Raw genomic sequence first — 22,163 nt, forward strand, 5'->3', positions numbered from 1 at the left:
TAGGGGAGGGGAGGGGAGGGGAGGAAACAGACTCTAGTCCAGGCACCATGAGAGTGTCTATGACCGAGGCTTTAAGATGTGCTATATTCAGGGGCTGCAATTCCACATTCAGCTGGAAATAGTTTATCTCCCAATAGAAAAGGAGGCTCAGGATGAGGTGTGGGGAGTGTGCAGAGAATACGATAAAAAAGTACATGAAGGCTTTGGAGGCTGCTGACAGAAGAAAAGCAGCTCAAATGCAGCCTGGATCTCTTTCTCTGTGGAAGGAGAAACAGCTCCGCAGAGAGGAAGGAACAGGCCATGTCAGGCAGCCCTAGAGGCCCCCGATACTCGATTCACAATGCTCCCAGAAAAGACTCCTTATTTAAATGACTAGCAGATGGCTTGTCTCGTCTCCCTTCTGACTTCAGAGGGATCAGAGGCACAACCTGCAGCCAAGGATTGCTTCTCAAGAGCCCAAGCTCTACAGGCACGACCCCCTGCTAGGCAGTTCTCCAGAACAGGGGCTGAGAACTAGGAGAGAATTCCCTTGGCTTCTCAGGACCTCTCTCTGAGGTTTGCAACAGCATGCCTTCTCCTGTGTGGTACTCTGGGTGTTTAAATTCCAAGTGAGGTTTAGGTTCAGTTGGGTCTGAGATTCTGCCCCTTCCAAAGAGTTGATTTTGCCTTTGTTCTTTTGTTTATAGTCCCTGGACAATCAACAGTTCCTGAAAGTTACGGGCCTCCTGGATGCAGAAGAGAGGAAATTTTAGGACAGTTCCTTAATGTCAGGCCTTCAAAGCCCCTTCCAAGTCTAAGGGGGAGACCATTCAGAGTGAGCCAGGCTGCTGAAGACATGAATGCCCCCCTTAGCCTAGCTGGTCCCCTGCCTCGGCGGTGTTTATGCTGGTCCTGCACGGGGAGGTGAGGCGTGGAGGGGTGGGGACACCACCCAGGGGGACATTTGCAGGAATAGGGCGGAATGCCTGCTCTCCGTTTCCTTTCCTCATCAGTAGGCTGAGGTCTGAATTTGGGAATTCATTCTTTAACTCCAGGTTTCGTTAACTAGGTGAAAGGAGAACTATATGGTGACACTTCTCCTCCTTCTTCTCCTGTTGCTCTTTCTTTTTATTGACAAATATTTCTGGAGAACCTCCTGTGTCCATGGCTGTGTTTTCAGAGCTGGGGACTCAACAGCGAATGAAGGAAATGGACTCTGCTGTGGGGAAGCTGACGTTCCCTCTGGGGAGTGAGGTTAACAGGAAAGCAAAGGGGGCTTCAGTCCTCAGCGGATGAAGAAGCAGCCATTATCCAGGGCAGATACAGCCATGAGGTGGCCAGGTTTAGGAGTAGAGGCCCCAGGAGGCCATACTGGAATTGATATGGATAAAAGCGACAATGACTGCCCTGAAACTGCGTGGGGGAAGACACTTCTGCTTGTCAGAACGGAAATCCCTGAAACGGGGTGGCGTCTGGCTTTTAACACAGATCACCCAGGCCAGCTGAGCCCTGTTTCCAGCTGGCTGCCTCTTCCACATCACCGAACACCATTCTTGGATCTTGATTGAACATTCTTGTTTCAGCAAGTCTGAGTGTTATTTCAGCCAAAAGCTCCCTTTCAGGGGCAATTTATCTCAAAAAGCAAAAGCAGGCAAACAAACAAACAAAAGCCCTTCTTGAGTCCGGGGTTAGTTGACTAAATGTTTGTTTCCTTTTCTTTCGCCATTCTTGATCCACGCAGGATACTGCAGCCTTAGAGTTGAGCCTTCTGTCTGGCTCATTGCTCCTGGTAGCCACGGGAAAGGAAAGCGAATTGGTAGAAAGCGCCTCCTCCAGGCAGCTACAGAGTGAGCGACAGCAGTGGTGGGGCGGGGACCACACCCCGGTGCCCTCTGATCCAGTGCTGTTTCTCCTCTTGCCCACCATATTGTGCCACCTTTAGTCCAAGAATATTTTATATTCCTGGAGAATAACAATAATAGCTCATATTACCTCAGAATTTAGATTTCCTCTTGCAATGTTGTTCTGTTCTTCTCTGAGGACATTTTCTGAGAAGGGAAACTCTCTGTAGGTTTCTTTTTTTTTTCTTTTAAACTAAATATTATGTTTTGCTCTATGCCAGGATCTGTGCTAAAGGCTTTACCCTTGGTATTTCACTTAACTCTCACAGGCCCCCTTTGTAAGACATTGCTGTTAGAGTCATTCTTACTGAAAGACTGAGAAAATCAACTTCAGAAAGACTGAAAAACTTATCCAAGGTCACACAGCTAGGGAATGGTGGAGCTGGGCTGAAAACCCGGTGCCTGTAGATTCACTCTCCGTGGCTACCATCACCTACCATAGCAGACTGTTCCAATTGCAGCTTCTGTCCCTCAGACTCAGGGAGCCTCTGTCTTTGACCATTCTGTTTCTTTCCACACCTCCATTGTGGGCCTTCTTGGGAGGTTCCTGACACATGGGCTGGCACGCTTGCCATCGGCTAACTTTGGCATCCGGGCTACAGGTGAGGCAATGCTGAACGAAGGCTAGACCCAAAGCTGTGCCCTAGCCAGAGCCCCTGGATGTGAGCTCGCTGTTCAACAGCAGCACTGTGCTTTGTCTGGTGGCTGCCTGAGACAATCAAGCTTTTTCTCCTGGAGATCAGGAAGGTAGGGTTACAGCATAGAACAGGGCATAAAATCATAGGTGGCAGCAGCAACTGCCTAGTGTTGATGGACATAGGAGCTAATCAAGTCGCTACAGTGAATGAAAATCATTCCAGTGACTGAGCGATATTCAGACCTCCGTGGGGTTTGGTGGTGGTTTATTACCTTCCTTATGTCTCTGCGAATTCTCAAAATACACTTCTACTTGTGGGAATATACCATACACCTTGAGAATATTATGTCTGATTGTAGAGTACAACACCCTTCTTGTACAGCTGGAGAGCCTACAGCCAGGGAAGAGAAAGGTCACCAGGAAGTGCATCCCAGTGGGGTGACAGTGGAGGCTGCCCTCCAGGGCTGGGCTTTTACCAGCCTGTCATAGAGCTACCCATTCTCCAGCTGTACCTGCCACAATTTCCTCTGAAATTTCTTTACACTTGGCTTCACCATTTTTTCTTTCTGGTGTTTGCTATATCCCAAGTACAGCTCTAACTAAAGCATTTCACAAATATTATCTGACTTAATCATTATCCCCAGTGAAGAAACAGGTATATATTGTGACTTTGTTTATTAGTAGAAGAGAAGGAATCTGCATCCCAGTCTAGGTGCTGATGGCTTCTCCACTCTGCTTATAACACCGAGGAGCTGGCAGCCTCGGAGAGGGCTGCCGAGCTGCTCCCATTGTCCAGCCAGGAGAGAAAGGAATAAGTAGCAACAATCATACAACCATTAACCGATACAGTTGGGACCAGAATCTAAGCCTTCCTTGTAACTGGGGCCTCGCTGTTATTCTTCAGCACTTCATGTAACCTCTGAAAACCTTCTGACAGCTCACATTCATTGCTTTGTATGAAATCACCCCAGAGAGCTTAGCAGTGATCAGTAAATCTGGGTGTGTAGAGGGGCTGGATCTACGTGCAGCAAGCTTGGTGGGCCTGTCTATTTCTGTGGTGGAGTAGCATTCTGGGGCAACACATTGAGTGGCAGTCAGATCCTAGAGTTCCAGTGAAGTGACACCCACAAGTGGAGAATCTGGGTCCACAGACAAGCAGAGCCTTCTCCACAGCCACTCAGTGAGTGCTGACTCAGAAGACTCTGGAGCCCAAACACAAGGCCCGGATGTTTCCTGCACTGCTCTTTCTTTCCAACATACAAGGTGTGATCGAAAGCTACAGGGAACATTCACAGTGGAAAAAATTTATTCCGGTAAATTTAGTACATGTTGCCATCAATCCTTTTCAGAACATCCCCCACCACTGTGTTTTGAAACTGTTCTAGAAGTCTCCTTTCTTGAGTGTCTTTAGTCGTGCTGTATCATGGTTGCTATAGTGTCCTGAATCAATTCAAAATGTTTACCTTTCATGGTCATTTTGACTTTGAGGAAGAGCTCGATGTTGCACCATGCCAGACCTGGTGAGTAAGGTGAGTGAGGACACACCATAATGTTTTTTCAAGGCTTCTTTTCTACTGGATGACACTCAACAGCAGCATTCACCATTTATTTTGATTACACCTCATGTAAGTTACCTCCTACTCAAGTTTAATCAGTAAAATGCTATGACACACAGTGATGCCACTGCCGTTTTTATCTCACTTTGCCAGTGGTGAAGTTGTAAGTTATCACTCAAAATTCCAAGAGCCTAGAGAAGAGAAGCATTGGCGATTTTCACAGTAAGCTCCAAAGAATCCCAATGTTTCCTGTTTGGTACTTTTAAAATTTAGAAAATAGTGACGTCTTCACCACCAAGAATAAAGATTCACATTGACTAAAAAATGTGTTTATTGCTCATTTACACAAGATATTTCATTTTTTATTTTTATTTTTTTAAAGCTGGAAATCATATGTTCTTTTTTTTCAGCTTTTTGATTGTTTATTGGTACATTTTAGGGACATGGTACAGTTACATTCATCATTGGGATCTTGTACCTTTACATGACAGGTCTTGGTTCTCATTTTTTCCCCTTGTCCCTGCCCTCCCTTCACCCCCTCTTCCCCTCCCCATCTACAAACACCTTATTTCCATCTTTTCATTATCTCACTTTTTTTCTTTTCCCTTATTACCCTTCCTCTACCCATTCCACCTTCCCTACACCTTTAGCTCCTTTCTTCCCATTTCTCAATATCAGTAATCTTATTAGGATCTTCTGTATTATTGCAGATTATTCACACCAGAGAAACTATTCGGTATTTACACAAGATATTTTATACATAGGGTTAGTGCGTGATGTCATTTTAAAGAAAGAGTAATGTTACTAAAAAAGGAGTCTTATTTCTAATATCTTTTTATCTAAAATGTCATGGGTCACAGAGCCATAGGTCACATCTATGTAGAAATAAAGAGTAATCATGGTTTCAAAGCCAGATTTCCTTGCAAAGTCAAATTTTCACCTTCAGCTAGGCAAGCTTATTGCTGAAAGACGATCCTATCTTCCCAGCACCCTTACCTCAATGGACTGGGATAGCAGAAGTCTTCTTTGGTTCTAGTGAGCACACATTGGTCTTCCTATCTTTGTAACACAGGCCCTAGTTTTCCCATCCATCCCTGGGCAGGACAGTTTGAGCCTCCAGTGGCTCTGATTGCATTCAGGCTTACCTCAAAAATTCTCTGCCTCTCTCTGTTGACTGTAGAATCGAGAGGTCTGGCTTTATATTCTAGCTCTGGAAGAAGGGTTCTGGGGTCAGTGGGGTGGGGTGACCAGTGGATTTTGGAAACAGATCTCTAGCTGCTATGAGGAAAGGGACTTAAAATGTCTGTTCATAGGAGGAGACTTGAGGTGAAGCAGGTACACACTGAGGCTTGGTCCCCCTACGCCACCCCAAACACACACAGTCACTTCTGTTCTGTGGCAGTCCTTAGTGAAGAGTTTTAACTAGTTAGGTCTCTCCATCTTCTCTATTTCTGCATCCACCCCTGCCACCTCTCTGGCTTGTCTTTTTTCCACAGCTGGTTAAAAACCTACAGGCTTCTCCCTGTTGCAGCCCAGTATCCAGGCCCGGCCTCCTAACCAGCTCATTCAACTCTGGCCCTCTAGCTTCGTTCCCCCTACACCAACCAAACCAGAAATCCACGTCCTCAGACACCACATAGCGATCTTAGCACCACAGGCTGGAGAGCAGCAGATCATCACTCCCTGCGAGTCTGATGCTTTACCAGTGGGGAAACTGGGCCCAATGTTTCAGATAGAGTGGCAGCTGTCTTCCAGAGGGCACCCGGGATCACCTTGTCACCGGAGGCCCGTCCTTAGTCAGATCACACAGACAGGCTCCACCGGCCCTCAGACATGTTTTGCTTGGCCCATGTACTGTTGGGTGCCATGTTATTATTTTGTGATTTAAATTTAGACTTAACAGTTTAAAGCAGGGATTTCATTGCTAAAAAGTTTAGTTTTCTAGTTTCTCTTGAAAAATTGCAAATTGTGGCAAAGTGTAATTTGCTGGAGATAATTAGCCACGGTTACTTTTAGATGGAGAACTGGCTGACACATTTCTCTTTCCAGGTGGTCACTGTAGGCATTTATGTTTGCAACATCTCTTAAATAAAAATAACAAAATACTTGAATATGTATATGGAGTTTTCCCCTACTAATAGAAAGCATGACTTCATATGTGTTATATGTGTTACCTCATTCTCATTAAAGCCCTCTGAGATAAGTATATTATCATTTCCATTTTACAGATAGCAAAGCAAGAGGCTTGTATGAGTTAAGGGAGTTGCCCCAGGTTACACACATATGAAACACAGACGAGATTAAAGCCAGATTTACTCAATTGTTATGGTTCAATAGAGAAGGCCTCATGCACTCATAGGCAGGACTTTTGGAAGAGACCTGGACCATGAGGGTATGATTTCTGACTTGCTATTAGGAGATAGGGCCTGCTCCAAAGAGACTGATCTCTCAGGGAGCGACTCTTCAAACTCTGTGCTTCTCTTCAATCTGTGCTTCCGGGCCACCATGCCGTCAACAGCCTTTTCTCTGCGGTGCCCTGTGTTATGTCACTTTTGTTTTGTGTGTTAGAGCCAGGCAACCATGTACTGCGATTGTGATCCATTATAAACCTCTCCTTTAAATTGCAGGTGTTGGGTTTTGTGTTTCTGCAATGATAAAGAGACCAAGACACCAACTCTAGAAATCTTCCTAACTCTAATACCTAGGGGCGCTCCTTCTATGAGGGGATGTTCACAACTGTGACTCTCAAATGCTCCAACCCTTGTCTACATTTGGAATTCCAGTGTCTGTTTTGAGCTATCGGTGACACTTTGTTCATAAGAATTCACCAAGTGGGACACCTGACTAGATTAGGCTTTACGCAGTTCCCCTTCCCCAGACCCTGACTTCTCTGTGTCTGTGGCAGTGCCACTATCCCTCCTTAAAATCACCCATGTGGATTCTTGGACCACATCTCTCATTCTCCTGTTCCCTACTTAAGGTTTGTAATCCATACCCAACGATACTCTGAATTCTGTGTGTACTGTGCTATCTCCATGCTTCTGTCTTCAGAACTTTGTGCTCTGTTTTCCTCTCACCTCTCATCATTGCTATCTTATTTTTTAAGTACTCGTCAGGTCAGATCATGTTACTCTCCTCCTAACATCTACTACTGGATGGAGGCTGCCTCTGCTCTGTGGCCCAGCCTCTGAGGCCCTCTAAAACATTAGGAAGCTTCTCCAGGCAAAGCTTCCTGGAATTACTCTATATTTCCAGCTCTCCAGCCAATCAGAACTACATTCTCAATTTCTTAATGCTCTGAATTTTCCCATGTCTTCATATTTCTCCTTTACATTTGAAATGCCCCGTTGCTCAGCCTTTCTAGTGGGATTTCACTGAATCTTTTAAGGTCCCGCTCAAACATCACCTCTAAGAAGGAAACCTTCTTGAACAAAACCCTCCCTCTCCCACAACACCTTCATTTCTGCTCTAGAGAAGCAAACTCTCACTGTTTGACAACTATTCATGGAGCAGTGCCAAGCAGTGTGGATGCTCATTCATGCATTTTTTTCCAACTTTGGGAAAATACTAAGTGCTTACCGGGTCACAAACACTGTCTTAGCACAAGAGAAACCACACTTATTGCCAAGTACAATATCAGGTAGTGACAAACAGAGCGAAGAAAATATAGAACAACAGATTCTGACTCATAGATTGTGACAATAAACACATGAGAACTGAAAAGGCCCACTAGGACCCATGACACTGTGTGGGTGTTGGTGGGTGGGGATGCCTACTCCAGAGAGGTTTGGGCCTAGTGTGCTCCACCTAGGAGCAAAAGTTCAACGATCGCTTCTGGCAAATGTGTGGCTCCTCCCGCTTCCTGTCTCCTTCTTTGCTATTGATTGACACCGCAGCTGCTGGACCTTCCTGTCTAGCTCTCTCCAAGGGAGATGCAGCCAGGAGAAAGATTGGCTTCCAAGGCCTGCAGATGCGGGGGCTCCCTAGAGCTGCACACGGGAGGATCTGTCCTGGAGCCAAGCACCCTCACTGTTGGAGGAGGAGGAGACACAGAGTCACAGTATTGAGCAGCACCAGGCAGCAGCTAATCAACATCAAGTTTGCTGAGGAGGAGGATGGGTGATTCTTTTTTTTTTAGCAATGCAGACACTGAAGTCCGCTAGCACAATTGCAAACTTTAGCTGAGAATAAGTAGCTCAGGTGAGTTGACTGTTCTGTGGATATCATAAGCAAACTGGTTCCTTCCTGGTGCTCTACTCCCTCAAGACCCTTCCCATGGAGTGTCCTCCTCACTTCTCTCAGTGATGGTGGAACCAATGGCAAACAGGAGCAACATCCACAAAGGCTCTGTGCAAAAGGCTTTATATGATTTTGCTCATTTCATACTCATCAGCGGTATTAACACAGCCCTCGAGGTAGGTTTTACCATTACCTGGATTTCCCTGGTGAAGACTCTCAGTCTTAGAGGAGTTTGGGAATGCCCACAGACATAAGCCTCGCACACGGGAGTGTCAGAACTCAAACCCAAACAGATGTCAGCCTCTGGAGTCTGTGTTTCGTCACAGAATCGCATAGCCTTCTATGCTGTAAAATTATGCCTGACACCAAGACTTCATTCAATGTCACCTGTACTCTGAAGCTTTCCTTGGTTACCTTTTTTTTTTTTGTCCTGGTAAATGGATCACATAAATGACCCAAAGTGTCATTTATTCCTTTTACTTTCATTGCAGATTCACCAGATACTCTTTGAACACTTCTCTGAACTGGACTTTAGGATGAATAACTCTGCCCACCCACTTGGGAAGCTCTCTGAGCAGTAACTGCAGGGCAAGAGTAACACTGCTATATGATAGCTAGAAAGGATTTTGCATGTTCAAAACATAATGCAATGATAAAAGATTAAGGCGATGGATATGCCATTTACCATGATCTGATCATCACACATTGTATGAATGTAAGGAAAATCCATCAGTACCTATAATATATACATACATACATACATACATATATATATATATATAATCTGCTTGCATTACATCTAGGGCCAGGGAATGTTGTGTGTCTTTTCTTATAGCAAGACAATGAAATCCATTATTAACAATAATTCAGGCTGGACATACAGAAATTCAGCAAACTGCAAAATGGGAAAGCAGAGAAGGAGCAGGGAATTCTGCCAGGCAAAATAGTGCTGGAGAGATGGAGAATATTTGTAATTCTTGCTGCTCTCTCTGCAGCAATTCTGTGGAGCTGAACTTCTGTGCCCTCAGAATGGATCTGCTTCAGCTGTGCTGTGTGAATCAGGTGCTGGGGGCTTTTGCCAAATATTTTAGACCTTGCTCCTGATCCTAGGAGACTGTTCTTCCAATACATACAAGACTAGCCTGTATGACAGTAAAGAAGCCAACATTAGGCAGTGGAGTTCCAAGGAGCCAAGATTAGACTGTGCCCTTTTGGATCCCCAGGCTCTATCCAAGAGAATCCCTCTTCAATCTCACTCTACCATGTAGTGGAATGGTACATACATAGCCATCCAGAGAAGGAATAATGGTTGAAAAGCACCTCGGTAGGCTATTTAAAAGATGCGGTCTTTTTGCCAAGTTCCTTCCTAAGAAAGATCTGACTGATAGGTCCTTAGAGATCTCACTGGAAGTAATGATTCTCAGCTTTTTATGGGGAGGATAGGTCTTTCATAGAAAATATAATATCAATCAGAAGAATACACACATAACTTGGAATACAGCTTCAGGTTATTTCAGAGCCTTCTGATGTCCACCTGTGCACCCAAAATTTGGTAATCCTAAAGAGGTAAATACAAGTAAGGTTTTTTAGATAGCACATGGACAAGTATTGTTTGTAATTTCAGTTCCTGAAGATTTATTTTAATATATATTTAAATTATAATTAATGCACCATATACTTGACCTTGGAAATGTGTCTTCTTGGGATGAGGTTAAACTAAGATATTATGAGTAAGATTGAAGTTATTTTTAAAAGTAGTATTAAGTAAATAAATAATCAATAGTTCAGCAGATCTGTAGAAAAAGCTGTGCGTGAAAGACTGATGTTTGCATTTCTTCCTATGTAGTGAAATTTAAAAAATTGACTCAATAATCACATTGCACAATAAAGGAACAGAGGCCCAGTGTGGTAAGTGGCCTGGGAATTCCCAGTAACCTGAGGCAGATGGGGACTGTCCTTGCTTATCAACGTGTTTTCAATGTACCATTGGTCATCTTGCATTCTACATGTGTGCTTTTAACCAGAGATTTTTTTAAAAAGAGCCCATCTGTTTCCCTTCTGGAAGCAGGGAGAACTAGCAATAACTTCACCTGGCCAGTTACATTGCTGTCATTTTACAAGGACTTATACAAGTATTTCCTTTAGGCTGTTCTTGCCACTTCTAAACAGAGATGAGTTTTTCAAGATGCTTGTCATTCCTCTCACATTGTTGGAGATCTGCTTGTGTATAGACTCAGGAAATGATTTGATGTTCTCCTCTGGAAGTTTATTATGTTTAGCCAAAATCAAGTTTGTGTGCTATGAGGCTTCTTTCAATTTGGGTTGACATTGTTCTTGTTTGTCTGGCTGCCAAGTGGAAAGTAATGCTGTAAAAATATAAAGGCTATCTTTAAATCCTCCACATGGGTCAGCCCACCTGGAGAGGACCATGCTTGATTCTGACCCCATTTTAGGGGGTCATGCGCACAGGGAACTGTTTCCTGAAAAAGGATGACAGGAGCCCATACTGAGGGATTAACAGCTAAAGAACCTCATGTTGGTTGGCCTGCAAAAGAAAGGCTTGAGGGTCATTCCAAGGTCCCTCTTTGCAGGTCTTTGAAGGCCTGTTATGGGGAAGAGCAGGGCAGGACAAGTGTCCAAATGTCCATACTATGTTTGCAGTGCTCAGAGCCGCTAATGCTACCTGGTACCTCAGGGCCAGGAATACAAATGCAAGTGGGCAGAAGGCAGAGGCTCCAAGGAATTATCATACAGGGATGCAGGTTGATTTTTTAAAATATGAAATTTTCTAATTTCCAAATAGCAGCAATGCATTTCAAAAACATTTGAACATACGGTGTGGCCAAACAAAATGTGCCTGTAGATTAGATCTGGTTTGTAGACTACCATCTTGTGATTTCTGTCTCTATGGGTCATGAGTTATTTTTGTGTTGCTGGCTGCTGCTCCAGTTCATGAGCTCCAGCATGGATTCTCGTTTCTTGTGTAGCAGCTCCAGGGCTCAGGGAACACATGGACACAGGACAGCATTTTCACCACTCTTCCAGTTGGTGGTGGCGGTGGTGGTGGGGGAGGAGAATGACATATTGGACCAAGAACTTTGAAACTCCAAGGACTAAGGGACTCCTTTTGGGATGAAAGGTGAGTAGATGGAACATAGAGAGATGAATGGCACCCGAGAAAACTACTGTTACAGAGGCAGAGAGTTTCAGTTCTCATTTAGACTGTGCAATCTCCTAGTTGTGTGTCCTTGAACAAATAACTTGTTTGACTTTATTCCCTCCACTATTAAATGAGATGGGATTGGGTCAGGTTCTGAGATTTTATGACAATCACTGCTCCTCATCCTCATCCCCACCCATGCAGGATTTCCAAGTCCCCTTCACTGTCTCTTTGTGTAGTGCATTTCCAACAATCGTAAGAACTCACTGTACAGAGCTAGAGTTAGCCAGTCAGGGTCAGATTGCCCTTTCCCATCACCCTAAGTTTCTTTGTGCTCTAAATGCCTTCTAATTTTTCTATCCATGTGACCCTGACTCATCCATTCCCTGACCAAACCTCTCCTGACCCCACGTGTATTTCCCAGGAAGCTGCACCATTCCATAAGAGAATTTGTTATAGTTTTACTGCTCATTTATGTATATAGTCATCAGATCAACATCCCATTGGATTATCTTATCCTGCTGGTCTCCTCTAACCTTGATGTTCAGTGATTCTGGGATAACCAACCAGTGAGAGGCAGCACATAGAGTAGTGATTCTCAGGCTTTATTTCCGCCTCATGTACCTGAGAGAGTACGATACGACCCATACTTAGCATGAAACTCAGGTTGAGAAACACTGATGTAGAGATTATAAGCAAAACTTGGTTCTGGGAATTTGGCTCAGTGGTTCTGCTGCCTGCCTTGAAAGCACAAGGGCCTGAGTTTTATCCCCAGTACCACAAAAACAAAAACAAAACAAGACTTGGTCTTGACATTCTCTCCTGACACTTCATGGATGAGGGACTCTTTGTATAAGCCTCACATTTAGGAGGCCAATTTGCTTTATTTTGCCTACCAACTCAAGTGTTAATCCCTTCAAAAGATATACTCACAGACACATCCAGAATAGTATCTGACCAGCTATCTGGTCAACCTATGGCATAGTGAAGTCAGCACATAACATTAGCTATTACACTTTGTTACAGATGAGAAAATGAAGTGTGAATTGGTGAAGCAGACTGCCCTCCTGTCTGTGAGGGATCCTCTTTCCTACCCATTGGAGGCCTGGCCCTCTCCTGAATAATAAATAGGACACTTCTTTACCTGTCTGCCACTGATGTGGAGCATTGGTACCGAGAGTAATTTGGGAAGTAAGCTTGCTTGGATTGAGGGATGCCCAGAGAACTGGTGAAATATGTCTATGAGCATGTTACCAGGGAATCGGCAAACTGAGGAGGAAGGACCTGTCCTCCATGTGGGCAGTGCCGTCCAATGGGCTGCGGGCTGGGTTGGATCAGGAAAGTTAAAGAACGTGGGACATCTGGCTCTTTCCAGAGTAGGTATGTTTCTTGCCTCCATCCTCGGATATCGGACTATTTTCTTTGCCTTTGCACTCTGAGACCTGAACCAGTTGCCTTCCATAGACTCTAAATCCTTTGCCTGCCTGGACCAGAGGCTTCCAGGTTCTTAGAATGAGCTATACTATTGACTTTCCTGGCTCATCAACCAGCAGGCAGTTGTGATAGTGCTTTTCCACGTTTGCGGATTGTGTGGGCTGATCTGATATATTTAGATATACAGTGTTGTCTCAATTCACAAACTTAATTTGTTCTACAATTTTGGAAAAGATGGCCATGTCTGTATTTGTGTGGGAAAAATGGGCACAGTAGTGTTCATCCCCTGACTAATATTATGGAGACAGAAGTAGCTACCCTCCCCCATGGCGCTTGTGAGAAATGTTGGGCACATTGATCGTAAGCATACAGTAAATAAAAGCTACAAAAATATTTCAAATTCTCAGGTCAGAGCATCTTTAGGATAGAGATTCTATATTCTCTTTAGCAATTAGGACCCTACCCCACCCCAAAGAACTCAAGGTGACGTGAGGCCAAAGGCTAAATCAACCAGAGGTACTTTTGCCCCCAGTGGACATCCTGCATTGTCTAGAAACATTTTTAGTTGTCACACTAGGGGAAAGGTGGTGCTACTGGCGCCTAGTGAGTGGAAGCCGGCAAGGCTGCTACTGTAAGTATCTTCCTTTGCACAAAATAAGCCCCAAAACAAAGAATTATCCAGTGAAAATCATCACAGCAGGTTAAACAGTAACCAGTGATGCGTCTCGATCAACTTGTCATTGTAAATCCGGTAGTCCATACACAAGCAATCCACTGACAAGTGGCACAAAGACAATGCTACAGCCTGGGCTTCCAGCCGGGAGCCAAGCTGACTCACCCACAGGAGGCTGACTTACCGGAAAGGGGAAACCAGCATTTGGTCTACGCACAACTTTTCAGGAAAGTAGAGCTTCAGGGAATCTGGGTGTCCCTGGTGTCCTATGCAGTGTGATCGCGAAGCATGGCATAGCTTTGTGTCCCGATCAAGCTTTGCAATACTAAACAATTTCTGCCCTACCGAAATGGTAGGAAAATGAGAAGCCAAGAGGCAGCCGGGAAATGGCATGAAGCTGGGTGCTGTGCAGTGTCACCAACTGTCCAGGTTGACACTTTCGCCTCTTCGGCTTTAACGTCATTGTCAGTGAAATGTGAGAGCGGTGAAAGACCCTGAAAGTGTTCTTTCTTTCAAATAGTGCTGACTCTCAGGACACTTGGATTGGAATTCCCTCACGATTCCATGTTCTTTCAGCCACGAAACTAGGCAGAATGTCGTAGAACCTGAGGGTACCAGCTTGGGAATTAGAGGATCTGACAAAGCTGTGTTGGAAATTCTAGCTCCTTCTCTTACTTCCATTTGACTCTTGGAAGTTACTTAAACGGAAATTGTACTACTTCTTGCCTCAGTGGGCTGATGTAAGGTTATAAAAGATATTGCTTGAATGATCTCTTGCAAAGTAAGCATTCTGCTAAATGAAAACTGCTATTATTATTATTATTATTATCATTGTTGTTGTTATTGTTTGATGGCCACTGCATTAGTGAATTAAAAATGATTCCGAAATAGTCCTTACAATAGAAGCATTTATTATTCACCAGTGGAACCTACTAAGCATCACAGAGAAGGAAGAAATTTTAATCAGAAAAAGCCTGAACACTGGGATGCAGGTATGGTTTGTGTTTAGAAAGAAGTTAATTAAAACTGGAGAGACAGAAAAGGCCTTCACTGGTGGGAAAAGTGAAGCGCAGGGTGCAGATACTCAAGATATGGTAGGCAATTACCTGTCCTGGAACGCTATCTGGGTCTCAGGCCTCCCCTTGACCTTGCTAAACAGCAGCTAAATGGCACTGGCAAGTTCTTGCCATGATTTACATTCACCTGGATGTGGAGTTGATTGATCAAATGGAGCACTTTATGTTTTGCCTGACTCTTTTACCAGAAAAAAAAAACAGAAAGAAAGAAAAACTAGTGTTGAGTACATCCTATTCTCAAAAGAAGCACTTGATAGCAGTTTGCAAGTCAGCGATAAAGGGGGAAAAACTAGAAAAGACTAGGAAAAATTAGCCATGCCCTTTCCTTCCTTCCTTCCTTCCTTCCTTCCTTCCTTCCTTCCTTCCTTCCTTCCTTCCTTTCTTTCTTTCTTTCTTTCTTTCTTTCTTTCTTTCTTTCTTTCTTTCTTTCTTTCTTTCTTTCTTTCTTTCTTTCTTTCTTTCTTTCTTTCTTTCTTTCTTTCTTTCTTTCTTTCTTTCTTTCTTTCTTTCCAGGGATCGAACTTCGGAACTTGCACTTGCAAGGCAGGTGGTGGAACCACTGAGCGAAATCCCCGGCCCTGCCAGGCCTTTTCTATGCAAAACAGGATTTTAAAGAGTCAAATTTATTGCTCATAACCCTCTATTCCATACTGTTTCTGATCCTCTGTTCGCACACTGTGAGTGCTCAGCTACCCCCAGTGCTCTCAGAGAGTAAAGCTACATGTAGAGCAAAAAGAACCAAACTGGAGTGAAGGAAAATGAGATAAAGGAAATGAAGCAGGCTGTATAGCAATGATGTAGAACCACAGACTTGTGCCGACATTCCAGCTCCTTTGATTAAACGAGGCAGCAGCTAAGGGCAGGGAGAAAAGTGCTGCCCACTTTGGGCAAGAGCAGACCTGCACTTTATTTCCAGCTCTGCAGTGCAGCTGTTGAGGTATATCTTGTACTTTCCAAGATGCAATTGGATTAAACAGGAAGCTACAGATAAAGGGACTATTGTAAAATGTGGTGTTGCCTATAAAATAAAGGAACTTCTGCTGTTGATACTTTCAGGTTTTTTTGTTTTGGTGAGGGTATGTGACTGAAGATAAAACACAACGTTTCATAGATGCTAGGCGAGCACTCTACCACTGACCCATACCGCTTGTCCTTTTAAAATTGTATTTTGAGATAGAAACTCATGAGGTTGGCCAGGTTGGCCTTGAACTAGCAATGTTCCTGCTTCAGCCTCCCAAGTAACTGGGACTCCAGGTGTGCACTGTCATGCTTATTGATATTTTCAAAGGTAAGGAAAGCGAGGTGGAAAGGCAAAAGTCTTTGATGAGTTGATCAGAAGGTTTGAAGTGGACTGATGGCAGATGTGGATGTTCTGACCTCTCAGGCAGGATGGATTTCATGCAGGTCTGGGCCACCTGAACAGCCCAGCCTCTCTGTTGCAGCCATCTTCCGCTACAGGAGCTGGGCTGGGCTGATAAACACAGCCAGAGGCACATTCGGTATGTATGTCAGCAGCCCCTCCTGTGAGGACGCCAAACACGCAGGTTTGTTGTGGGAAGCCCTGGGGAGGAGAGAGGAAGAGCTTGGAGAACATGTGGGAAATTGAGCCAGCCAAGAGAAATGAAAAACACATTAGCTGGTGTGAAGGGAAGAGGATGCAGAGACACAATCCATAGCTTTAAATGTTTCCGTCCTCTGTGCCAGAAAGGTGAAAGCGACCTTCTGCAGGGCCAGCACAATGCTGAAGTCCAGGCTGCTGCAAAATGCCTGTCAAAACCGTGCATGGATAAGGACGGTGACACATCACCCTGGTGCAAACGCACTGAGTTCCCACAGCTTGGCTTGTATGTTGGTCTGTGGAAAGGATGCCATGGCCTGGTGACAAATTTTTCTGAAATAAGGTGGTGTTCCTGCCAACAGCCTGTGGTTTGCTAAGCAAAGCAGTTGCCCTCCTTGATTCTCTGACTCGTCAGCGAGGCATCTCACGGAAGACTTATGAAGACCTTTCTAGGTTTAAAAATGTGTGGGATGTGGGTGCGGGAGAAAAACAGCACAAACATTTCTCCAGGGGAACTAGGAGCCAAGGACTATCTTACATATTTTATACTTATCACAGCTGTTAGCCTTATGGATTCCCTTTAAGGGATGTATTATTTCTGATTTAGACAGGCGGACTAGGAGGATGAGAGAGATTTGGGACTTTTCCAAGGTCACACAGCCACAAAGTTGGGATTCAGTCATATCTGTTGCCCTTCAAAGACTATGGTAGACTAGTAGTCATCGATGCATTTGCCCTCTGAAAACCATGTCATAAAACATGCTTCTGTTTCCTTCATGAGCCTGTCCCATGGTCTGGCTGTGGGTATTTTAGAGGAAAGGGCATAAGTGAAGAGCACTAGCACTGGCACATATTATCTCAAAAGAGCCACTTGTATGTATCTCTTTCTTCTGTACTCCTTGTTCACTGCTGCCTCCGTGGTAGTTTGCAATTGGCCAGTGCAGAAGTATCTACATCACAGAAGTAGGAAAAAGCCAGAAGTTAGGGACTCAGCCCTCCCAGCTAGCCAGCCAGGTAATGCACCACTAGAACTGCCTCATTTTCCTCACCAGTTGAGACAATAAGCATTCAGAAATGTGGTAGCCTGACATTACTGTGATGTCCTTGTTGGCCTGGGTTAGACCAGTGAGGATATTATAGCCCGAAACACTGATAAGAATTGAGGAAGACCCTTCCAGGCATACAGGACCTCTTGTGATTTCAGCAAGTCGCCTCGATGACTCTGATACCCACCAGTGCGAGAACTCCTGGTCTACACGGCAAACTGGAACTGAAGATCTCTTCCTTGACCTTTCTGATGAGGGTGATGAAAGGAAGCACAAACGAACAAATGAAATCAGATCTGAAAGGCGGCTGTCACCTGAGCATGACCCCGTGGCCTCACTTTCTTTCCTATAAAAGGAGAGTAAGTCTTGCCTTGCCTGGAGAACACTGTGAAGGTAGTTCTTGGTAATGGTTTTATAAATAGTGAAAGTGTACAACTTGTGGCATTGTAATGACAAAAATAGGAGAAGGATGCTCCTTGGCTCTGTGCTCCTTGGAGTACTGGGGAACACCCTCCTTTCACTTTCTGCTCCCGCATCCTATTTTTGAATCTGGCACGTTTTGGTCGAAGGATTAAATGACCGATGAAGCCAGTCGACCTGTGCAACTGCCCTGACTCCAGAATAGCCCTCAGCTTTGCTCCTAACAGCAGCTGACTTTCCCTTCCAAGTGCCAGCCACTGCCTCCGCCAGAGTTGAGATGCTGCTATCCCCACTTCCTTTCCAATTTACTTCCCCAAGCCTGGCTTAGCTTTTTATGCAGTGGCTCTCCTACCTCAAGAGGCTACTTGGTTTTAATTCAAACGCATCCCTTTCTCCCCCGAATTCGGAGTACGGCCAGCCCAGCTCAGGCAGTGAAGTCTGCTGGGCACAGGTGGAAAGTCCTGAAGCCTGCGGGGCAGAGGCTAAAGTCCTCAGGGATCCTTGCTGTGATCTTACCAGCTGGGATCACTTCTCTGGGTCTCCGCTTCCTCATCTGGTGTTTCCAGGCAGGGAACTGTTGGAATTTTGTGCAGGATGATTCTTTATTGTCCTGGACATTGCAGGAAATTTAGTGGCTCTCAGACACTAAATGCCAGAATCTTCTGTGTCACAGTGACAGCACCAAACATGTCCAAGTAGCTTTGGGGAAGGTTCTGCTCTGGGACTGCATTCCAGAGGGCTCAGTTTCCTCACCCAACAAATATACCACAGAGGTTCCCCAGAGCTGAGAGACCTTTGCGCAGCCTCAGGAACAGCCCAGGGCTTAAGGCAGAGGCTGAGTGTACTCCATTCAGCTTGGCCCAAAGCTTTGCTTGGGTTTATTCAGTTTATAGAAGTTCTACAAAGTGAGTTGTCTGGAGAAAACCTCCTGTGGTTAAAGAAAGTGTGAAAACCACTGCACTGGACCGGAGGTTGCTAAACGACAGCCCCAAAGCCCATCGCGCCCGGCAGACATGTTTTGTTTGGCATGGGACTGTGAGATGGTGGCAGTTACCATTTGAAAATCTGGAATTTAGTCTTTTGGAAAAAATAAAAACAAAAACCAAGAGGACAGGAAGGGATGGCAACACTGAACCCAGATTTGCACAGGGCGGCAGGGGACCACGCTGATGGAGGCTGTCCATTTAGGTGGTGTCTGCCTGGCCCCTCGCTCCCTTTACTTGCCTGGCCTTGCAGGCATCCCAGTGAGCAATGCTTGGATTAGGTCTGTAGCTGTCAATTCAGAACACCAGGAGAGGCTTTAAAATTCCGTCCTGGGGCCCTAATCCAGCCTGACTTTCCTTGTATTTTAGGGGTGGGGCCTGGGCATTAATACTTTAAATATCTCCCTGCAGGCTGTTTTACTGTACAGGCAGGCCTGAGGACCAGCAGACTCCAGCTGATCTTGGGTGGAATCTGCTGTAAGGAGCCAGATTCATGGAGGAGTTCCTGCTTCCTCTTCTCATGCCCCCAGGATCCCTCAGATGTTTTCTTCTGATGCTGTCCAGACTCATTCCTGTCAGTCCTCTCACCCAAATCAGTGAGTTCTTACTTGGAAAAACATCCATCCTGCCTCCTACTAGGCTCAGTCAATGTGCTTTTAGGCCACAGAGGCCCAGATCTCTGTCCTGGGGCCTCAGCCACACTCATAAGGAAACTCCATAAGCCCCATGGCCCAGCAGCTCCCAACAGCCTCTGCCACAGAAGGAAGTCCATACGCCTGCCTAACACTGAACCTTCAGTGACAGCTTCCGGGACGCAGAAAACAGCCTGTGAAGCAGGGGGACCTGGTCTCAGCACTTTTGACATTTGGGGATGGCGTTTCTTTGTAAGACTGTCCTGAGCACTGCATCCCTAACCTCTGTGTGCCTGAGGGCAAAATCATACCCATCTGACTCACTACTGAAAAGTAATTCAAACTCTTACCTTCTCCTCAGGCATGGATGGAAAGCTAATGTTCCAGTTTTTAGCCTCATTCCCCTTACAGTCCTCCCTTTTTATCTGCAGGTGGGATAGTTAGATGGCCCCTTTAGGACATCAAAATATGTGGGTGCTCAAGTTTCTTGTAAAAATTGCCATTGGGTTTGAATACGACCCACTCATACCTCTGTATACTTTAAATCATCTCTAGATTCTATACAGTGTATAATACCATGCTGTTCTATTGCATGGTGTAGGAAATTGTGACAAGGAAAAATGTTCTACACATGTTCAGTACACATACAATTTCCTTTTTCTTAAATATTTTCGATACTCCTAAGTGAAATAAATAGGTCACACACGTGTAAATACCAAATAGTTTCTCTGGTGTGAAAAACTATAATAGTACATATGATCCTAATGGGATAATTAACAATGTGAAATAGGAAGAAAAGGGCTAAAGGTGTAGGGAAAGTGGGAAGGGTAGGGGAAGGGGAATAAGGGAAAAGAAAAAAAAATGTGAGAAAATGAAAAAATGGAAATAAAGTGTTTGTAAGTGGGGGGGGGTGAAAGGAGAGCAGGGACAGGGGGAAAAAATGAGAACCAAGACCTGTCATATAAAGGTACAAGATCCCAGTAATGAATGTAACTGTACTGTATACCTAAAATGTACCAATAAACTCAATAAAAAGTATTTTCTATGATAGGTTGATGGAATTCACAGATGCATGAACCATGGATATGGATGACTGACTAAAGAAAAAAATAAATCTTTTTGATCCCACCAACCTCCAATGCTTATTACCTCTTTTTTTTTTTTTTTGTACCAGGGATTGAACTCAGGACCTTGCACTTGTGAGGCAGGTGGTGGAACCACTGAGCTACATCCCAAACCCCTTTATTGTCTTAATTGTAAATCAGAAGGTAGATGTGGTGGCCCATGCTTGTAATCCCAGCTACTCAGGATGCTCAACATGATCTGGGCAACATAGTGAGACCGCGTCTCAAAATATAATAAAGAAAGCAAAAAAGAGAAAATAATAGTGGCATATCCATTCCCTTGGTTGTTTAAAACTTTAGAATTCTTCTTAGATTTTTTCAGTTTAAACATCCAAGTGATCAGTTCATCTTACAGGATTTACTTCCTAAATATATCAAACCCCTCCACTTTTTCCATCTTCATTTATGCTAATTTTATCTATCATAATTTCTCCTTTCATTAAGACCCTTGTAATAGCTTAATTTTCTCTTCTAACCATATTACCTACTGTATTCAGAGGTGTCTGTAAGACACGTTAACGAAGTCATGAGACTTACCTGTGTGAGAGTCTTGAAACCTTTCCATCTGGAAATAAAACCTAAACTCCTTACTAAAGCCCATGAAACTGACCTCGCCCCAGCCAAAGCTCTCAACTACTTCCAATATTACTTTTCTTTTATTTATTTTCTAGCAAGTTTGACCACCTTTCACTCTTTAAAGGAGTGGAACACTTCCCTGCCTTGGGGCCTTTGCATATCCAATTCTCTCTGCCTATCCTTTTCAAGATTCAGATTTCATTTTAAGCACCGCTTCACCTACTTACCCCATAAGTGATCCAATACCTAGTAAATAAAGTGAATGAATCCATTATATTATTTATACTTTTCAACATACTACCGCCAACTATACTTACTTCACTTATTTGTGTCCCTGCCATCATGCCTCATACCCCGTTAATGCACGTGGGACTGGGTTCTTTATCTGTATCACTGTGTCCCGGGTCTTGGCACAGTGCTGCTTCATAGCATGAGCACAATAAATCATTGCTGAAGGAATCCACTAATGGACAAGCAAGCAGCCTCAGGACACAGGCTCCTAAGGCCCTCGTAGCAAATGATGACTGACATTCTTCCCGCTCTGAAATTTCAGGATGCCCCGGGCTCTGCATCAGTAAAACATCCGTTTGCAGTGAGCTGCCTGGAATCCCATGAGTCACTGAGGGGATTATTAGTATCTTTGTGCCTCTGGGACCATAATAGGCTATCTTTGGTGGAGTGATACTGATTTCTTACATGGCAGAGCTGGGAGGAAACTTGGGGGCTATCAAAGCACAGTTTCTTCACCAGAAGAGAGGTATGCATTATGTACCATTATTATTCACTTACCAGTTGTCAAAAAATCAAATTAAAAGTTTAAAAAGATAAGACCACTCTTGCTTAGAGGGTAGAATCATCTTGAACCATTGGCACCTCAGTCCCATGGGCTAGCGGTGAGTACCCCAGCACTCAGCTAGAAAATTTGGCCATGGCCTGGACTTGGCGCAGCAGAAATAGATCAAACCTTATGATTTTCACCATCAGCCCTGAGTGTGGCAGAAAAGCTGGTTTCAGAGTTAGTGATACTTTCTCACTTCCTATCAAAGGGGAGTTGAGTTATTTAGGAAAAATTTTTCCCTACCTCCTAAACTTCAAATAGATATGACTTAGTGCTAAGCTTTCATTATCTGCCTGTGAAATGGAATTGTCAAATATTATTAAAGGGAAAA

General features: G+C 44.4%; 1 protein-coding gene and 1 long non-coding RNA gene across 6 annotated transcripts in view; one reads left to right on the top strand and one right to left on the bottom strand.

Moving 5' to 3' along the window:
• The window catches only part of LOC104864258, a 56,678-nt gene extending 55,776 nt beyond the window's left edge, over nucleotides 1-902 (top strand). For all 3 annotated transcript variants that reach the window (XR_004518323.1, XR_002025453.2, XR_002025454.2), the window contains one exon: nucleotides 687-902. This is a non-coding gene — a long non-coding RNA (uncharacterized LOC104864258). The remainder of the gene's footprint in view (nucleotides 1-686) is intronic.
• Nucleotides 903-15,902: 15,000 nt separating this feature from the next.
• The window catches only part of Adrb2 (adrenoceptor beta 2), a 31,525-nt gene continuing 25,264 nt past the window's right edge, over nucleotides 15,903-22,163 (bottom strand). The window contains exons 2-3 of one of the 3 annotated variants that reach the window (XM_010627107.3): nucleotides 17,447-17,507; nucleotides 15,903-16,216 (exon numbers count right to left, since the gene is read on the bottom strand). In XM_010627107.3, coding sequence (XP_010625409.1) covers nucleotides 16,108-16,216; nucleotides 17,447-17,507 — 170 coding nt within the window. In that variant the 3' untranslated portion in view covers nucleotides 15,903-16,107. The other 2 variants (XM_033766733.1, XM_010627109.1) reach the window with 2 other exon arrangements.

The sequence above is a fragment of the Fukomys damarensis genome, unplaced genomic scaffold (assembly GCF_012274545.1).
Source record: "Fukomys damarensis isolate Sample0158 unplaced genomic scaffold, DMR_v1.0_HiC HiC_scaffold_3, whole genome shotgun sequence".
Lineage (NCBI taxonomy): Eukaryota > Metazoa > Chordata > Mammalia > Rodentia > Bathyergidae > Fukomys > Fukomys damarensis.